Below are 6,706 nucleotides of genomic sequence, written 5' to 3' on the forward strand. Positions count from 1 at the left end.
GACGAAAACGTTTTGGAGATGATTGGCGGTGATGGTAGCACAACACTGAGAATTTACTTCACACTACTGAACTGTCTCCTTAAAGTGTTTAAGATGGTCAATGTTATGTGTATTTCACCACAATTTTTAAAAAGTCACCAGGGGCTGATGACCTTTAAAGAGGCTCTCCAGATGGTTGCTGGCCCCTGGGCTCTTCTTTGAGACTATTGAATCTTTAACTCTTAGGTTTCATGCTATGATAAACAAACCAACAACAACAAAAAAAGTGTGGCTCATGTCTGTAACCCCAGCACTTCGGGAGGCTGAGGCCGGTGGATCACTTGAGGTCAGGAGTTCAAGACCAGCTTGGCCAACATGGTAAAACCCCGTCTCTACCAAAATACAAAAATTAGCCAGGTGTGATGGCACATGCCTGTTGTCCCAGCTACTGGGGAGGCTGAGGCGGGAGGATTGCTAGAACCCAGGAGGCCGAGATTGCAGTGAGCCAAGATCGTGCCACTGCATTCCAGCCTGGGTGACAGAGCGAGACTCCATCTCAAAACAAACAAAAAGCAAAGTTGAGGGGAAACAAGAAGAGGGGGACTCTTGCCGAGTCTCAAAGATTAAGAAACAACAGAAAAAAAGTGGTCCCATCTGGAGCCAGGATGTCCAGCCACTTGTCCACTGAGTCCCCACCCTGCTGCCTGGACCCTGGAGTCTCTGGGCTTCCCTCCCCTCTGGGGAGGAGAGATTGTACAACCCCAAGCCTTGCAGAGTGGAGCAATGCCACATCTGGCCTCTAGAACCAAAACGAATCTGGGTCACTTTAAAAAAAAAAAGAGTTAGAAATTGGTCTTCCCTTACCTCCCCTGACTGTCGCCCCGCCCTGCAAAGAGAGGGCACCACTGCTCTCCATTTGTAATCTGGGCTCATAAGCATTCAGACCTAGAAGGTGCATTATTTTACAGATGAGGAGACGGAGGCCCAAAACGGGGTGCAAGGAGCAAGGTGCATAGGGTCACACAGCTGACTGGGAACGGAGCCCAAATGCACCCTGGTTCTTTCCTTTACACCCCTCCTCCTAAGAAACAGCTGTGCGCTGGAGTCCCACAGACAATGAGCAGGGCTGTCAGCTTCAGTATTACTGCCTCTCCTGCAAGGGGACAGGAGAGTAAGACCAGTGACTGCTTGGAGGGGCCACAGCCAGACTAGAGGAACACGGCCAACAGGTGAAGTTTATCTTTAGGTATCTCTCTGCATTCCTCTGCCCTTCAGCATCTCAGGTTGTCCTCAGCACAGAGCCCCGGGGTTTCAGGAACTCACACTCAGACTCCGAGATGGAAACTGGTGCCTTTCCAGGGGTTTACAGAGTCCAGTGCTGAGCATCAAGAAATGAATCTCAATATGTACAACTATTATGGATCCATAAAAATTAAAAATCAAAAAAGTAAAGTGTAAGAAATGAATCTCAGCTGTTGGAATGCTACTCATCATAGCCCCTAAGTGAAGGAGAGATTTCAAGGTTATTGCTAAGGAAAGGCATTCCTGAAGTCTTTAAATCATGATTCCCAAACTTGGGTTATTCATATTTTATCTGCACAATTATTACCATACCTTGCATTCCACTTGTACAGATATTTAATATTTCTTTATATCATCTTAGCTTTTGAATTTAATTTACATTATTTTATTATAGAATCTATAATATATTATATATTAAAAGGAATTGCTATCACTACTACATATAGAACACCAGATTCACTTGCCATAAATAGAAGGTAGCTATAAAAAGATATAAAGGGGCCGGGCACGGTGGCTCATGCCTGTAATCCCAGCACTTTGGGAGGCTGAGACGGGCAGATCACGAGGTCAAGAGTTTGAGACCAGCCTGGCCAACATGGTGAAACCCCGTCTCTACTAAAGATACAAAAAATTAGCTGGGCATGGTGGCACACACCTATAATCCCAGCTACTTGGGAGAGTGGGGTAGAATTCCAAGGTCAGTGACACTGGCAGGACACACTGGGGACCTCAAAAAGGAGGGGCTCAGCAGGAGAGCCTTTGGGGGCAAGGAGAGCCCACCCTTCACTCCTGCCTGTGGCTCTTCTCCGCAAAGCCCAGGCATTTCTCTTGTTTTTTTTTTTTTTTTTTTTTTTTAACTGTCTTTTTCTAAGATAGGGTCTCACTGCAGCCTGGACCTCCTGGGCTCAAGCAATCCTCCTGTCTCAGCTTCCGGAGTAGCTGGGACTATAGGCATGTGCCATCATGCCCGGCTCATTTTACCATTTTTGTAGAGATGAGGTCTCTCTAAGTTGTCCAGGCTGGTCTCAAGCTCCTGGGCTCAAGCAGTCCTCCCACGTTGACCTCCCAAAGTGCTGGGGTTACAGGTGTGAGCTACCACACCCGGCAAAAGTTCTTATTTTTACTACTCTGGTTGAATCACTTAATTTTCTGTTTGGTCATTTGTAAAATGCAGCTATTCTGGGTATCCCACAGGAAGGCTGTAAGGACAGGACTGAATAATGAATAGAAATGCATTTTTTCCACCATGGTATGTGATTGTCATGGGTAATTAACACTGAGCCCTGGTGGGTGAGTGAGCTGAGGGGCTATAGAGACAGAGCACAGTGTGCACAGAGCTCTGGGAAGACAGGTGCAGTCAGTGGCCTGCAGACCCCTTCCATCGGATCATTCCATGTGAAGGGGAGTCGGGGCCGTTTGGAGGTAGCAGAGTTCTGGGTGGCAGGCAGGCCTCCAAAGAAGCCTCACTACTCCGGCTTTTTTTTTTTTTTTTTTTTTATGAAAAGGAGTCTCCCTTTGTTACCCAGGCTGGTGTACAGTGGTGCCATCGGCTCACTGCAACCTCCGCCTCCCAGGTTCAAGTGATTCTCCTGCCCCAGCCTCCTGAGTAGCTGGGATTACAGGCTTCCGCCACCACGCTGGCTAATTTTTGTATTTTTAGTAGAGACGGGGTTTCACCATGTTGGCCAGGCTGGTCTCAAACTCCTGACCTCAGGTGATCCACCCACGTTGGTCTCCCAAATCGCTGGGATTATAGGCATGAGCCACCGCACCCAGCCTCCTCTGGGTTTTTCAGGAGAATCTGCTGCCTCTACTGCAGCCACGCCTTTAAAAAGTGGAAAAACCAGCAGGCAAGAGGTTGCAGGTGGCTTGACCAACCTCCCTGTGCCCTTCTAGGTACCAGGATCATCTATGACCGGAAATTCCTGATGGAGTGTCGGAACTCACCTGTGACCAAAACACCCCCGAGGGATCTGCCCACCATTCCCGGGGTCACCAGCCCTTCCAGTGATGAGCCCCCCACAGAAGCCAGCCAGAGCCACCTGCGCAATAGCCCAGAAGATAAGCGGGCAGGCGGTGAGTGTCGGGGCTTGGCCAGGCTCTACCTTGGGAAAGGGAATGTATGAGGCTCCTGGAGTCCGTCCACTGGGGGGAATTCCAGGGAGGAGGAACAGCAGGGACTCTGCCCTACCCTCTAAGGAGCAGCTCAGAGCCCAGAGGGTGAGAGTAGGGGTGGGGAGGTTGAACTCTTCATTGGTAGCAACTTTCCCCCGAAAGGGACCCAGGCACCTCAGGAAAGGTGATCTGGCACCGTTGGGCCATGTAATTAGTGGGGAGTTTGTTTGAAATGTCAGCGGCTGCACACAGCAACTTTCATAAGTATCTGCCTCTGTATAATTGTCTCTGAAGCATTTCCACTTGGAACACACCCATGATGTTTGTGGTGCGAGACAAGTTATCAAAGACACAGTGTACTTGTCCTTTGGGAAATTACACGTCTACAAGATAAGAAATACATCCGGGATGCCTCCTGTCGAGCTGTTGGTCCCCTAGTGGATCTTTATGAAGGCAGGTAGAAACAATACAGCCAGTTGTCTCTGCTGATTTGACATTTGGTAGCTGGGTGCTTCCTGCTGTCCCCACCTCCAGAGTAATTAGAGCAGCCACTGTGGTAGTGGTGTAAGTGAATGCACTCTTTGTGGCATCGTGACTGGCTTGGCAGAGTTTTGGAGTTCTCTGCTGCAAGATGATGCAGCGTAAGCACTTCCGGGCAACTATAATCAAATTGGAACCCGCCAACCCTTCACCCGGAAGGCCGTACCCCAGGTCCGGACAGGAAGCAGCAGGGACCTCAGCCGGGCCTGCTCTGCTGACAGCAGCAGAATTAATCTCCCCAGGGCCTGCAGGACATGATTCATAATTACCTTGGGAACCTCACAGTACAAGACAGACAATAGTTGCCTGTGTCTTAGTCTGTTTTTTTATGGCTGTAACTGAATACCTGAGACTGGGAAATTTATAAAGAAAAGTGGTTTATTTCTTACAGTTCTGGAGGCTGGGAAGGCCAAGGGCATGGTGCCAGCATCTACTTGGCTTCTGGTGAGGGCCTCGTGCTGCATCATAACATGGCGGAAGGCATCACAGGGCAAGAGGGGCACACGAGAGAGAACCAAGCTGGCTTTTTATAACACTCTTGTGATAATTAGCCCACACCTGTGGTAACCCATTAATCCAGGAATGGGCTAATCCATTCATGAGGACAGAGCCTTCATGACCCAATTACCTCTTAACGGCCCCACCTCTTAATACTGTTACATTGGGGATTAAGTTTCTCTGTGAATTTCAAACCATAGCATTCCAGCCGTGGACCCCCAAAACTCATGTACTTCTCATATACAAATATATTAATTTGGTCCCCATATCCCCAAAGACTTAACACGTTGCAGTCCTAGCTCAAAAGTTCAAAGTCCTGAATTTCATCTGAATCAGACGAGACTCACAGCATGATTCATCTCAAGCTTATTTTCCTTCCAGCTGTGAGCCTGTGAAACTAAAGTTATCCACTTTCAAAAAGTAAGGGCTCTCCCTGGCCCCTAAAAACATCAGCTGGTGGCCAGGCACAGTGGCTCATGCCTGAAATCCCAGCACTCTGGGAGGCTGAGGCAGAATGAATACTTGAGGCCAGAAGTTCAATACCAGCCTGGGCAACAATGCGAGACCCTATCTCTACATAAAATTTTAAAATTAGCCAGGCATTGTGGTGCATACCTGTAATCCCAACTGCTTGGGAGGCTGAGGCCAGAGGATCACTTGAGCCCAGGAGGTCAAGGCTGCAGTGAGCTATGATTGCATAACTGCATGCCAGCCTGGCCAAGAGAGTGAGACTCTGTCCCTAAGGAAAAAGCAAAAACAACAAAAGAGTCAGCCCAAGTGATATAGTCTGGAAAATTTTCCCTGCCCAAATCTCATGTTAAATTGTAATCCCCAGTATTGGAGGTAGGGCCTGGTGGGAGGTGTTTGGGTCATGGGGACAGATCCCTCACAGCTTGGTGCTGTCCTCATGACAGTGAATGAGTTCTCTCGAGATCTGGTTGTTGTAAAGTGTGGGAGCACCACTCCACCCTCTTGCTCCTGCTTCCTCCATGTGACATGCCTGCTCCCGCTTTGCTTTCCATCAAGAGTAAAAGCTCCCTGAGGCCTCCCCAGAAGCCAAGCAGAGGCCGGCATCATGCTCGTACAGCCTGCAGAACCACGAGCTAGTTAAACCTCTTTTCTTGGCTGGGCGCGGTGGCTCACACCTGTTATCCCAGTACTTTGGGAGGCCGAGGAGAGTGGATCATCTGAGATCAGGAGTTCAAGACCAGCCTGGCCAACATGGCAAAACCCCGTGTCTACTAAAAATACAAAAATTAGCTGGGTGTGGTGGTGGGTGCCTATAATCCCAGCTACTATTTTGGGAGGCTGAGGTAGGAGAATCACTTGAACCCAGGAGGCGGAGGTTTGCAGTGAGCCAAAATTGGGCCACTGCACTCCAGCCTCGGAGACAGAGTGAGACTCCATCTCAAAAAAAAAAAAAAAACTTATTTTCTTTATAAATTACCCAACCTCAGGTATTTCTTTATAGCAATGAAAGAATGGCCTCATATACCAAGCATTCACCCATTGTTGACCTGGCCCTCTGTCCCCTCTCTCCCCAGGTGAAGAGTCACAGTTTGAGATGGACATTTAAAGCACCAGCCATCGCATGGAGCGCTACCAAGAGGCCCCTTAGGGCCTTCCTGGGAGGAGTCCCACCAGCCAGGCCTTATGAAAGTGATCATACTGGGCAGGCGTCGGCGTGGGGTTGGCCACCCCAGCCCTTTCTCCCTCACTCAGGGCACCTGCCCCCTCCTCTTTGTGAACACCAGCAGATACCTCCTTGTGCCTCCACTGATGCAGGAGCTGCCACCCCAAGGGGAGTGACCCCTGCCAGCACACCCTGCAGCCAAGGGCCAGGAAGTGGACAAGAATGAACCCTTCCTTCCGAATGATCAGCAATTCCAGCCCCTTGCTGCTGGGGGCGCAACCACCCCTTCCTTAGGTTGATGTGCCTGGGAAAGCTCCCTCCCCCTCCTTCCCCAAGAGAGGAAATAAAAGCCACCTTCGCCCTAGGGCCAAGAGTTGGGCCCTGTCTGAGCTTTTTTCAACTCTGTTTGGTAACTAACACCAGCTGCTATCTGTACAGTGCTGCTTCTTTTTTTTTTTATTTTTTTTTGAGACGGCGTTTCACTCTTGCAGCCCAGGCTGGAGTGCAATGGCGCAATCTCAGCTGATTGCAACCTCCACCTCCCGGGTTCAAGGAATTCTCCTGCCTCAGCCTCCCGAGTAGCTGGGATTACAGGTGCCTGCCACCACGCCCAGCTAGTATTTTTTTGTATTTTTGTAG

The 6,706-nt window shown here is 49.5% G+C and overlaps 1 protein-coding gene across 1 annotated transcript in view; it reads left to right on the forward strand.

Moving 5' to 3' along the window:
* Window positions 1-6,440, forward strand: part of EIF4EBP1 (eukaryotic translation initiation factor 4E binding protein 1) — a 30,660-nt gene extending 24,220 nt beyond the window's left edge. Inside the window, exons 2-3 of the mRNA XM_032143877.2 lie at window positions 3,178-3,357; window positions 5,979-6,440. Of these exons, the coding sequence (XP_031999768.1) occupies window positions 3,178-3,357; window positions 5,979-6,010 (212 nt within the window). The 3' untranslated portion in view covers window positions 6,011-6,440. The remainder of the gene's footprint in view (window positions 1-3,177; window positions 3,358-5,978) is intronic.
* Window positions 6,441-6,706: the final 266 nt, after the last annotated feature.

Source organism: Hylobates moloch, unplaced genomic scaffold (genome assembly GCF_009828535.3).
Source record: "Hylobates moloch isolate HMO894 unplaced genomic scaffold, HMol_V3 SCAFFOLD_22, whole genome shotgun sequence".
NCBI classification, from domain to species: Eukaryota; Metazoa; Chordata; class Mammalia; order Primates; family Hylobatidae; genus Hylobates; species Hylobates moloch.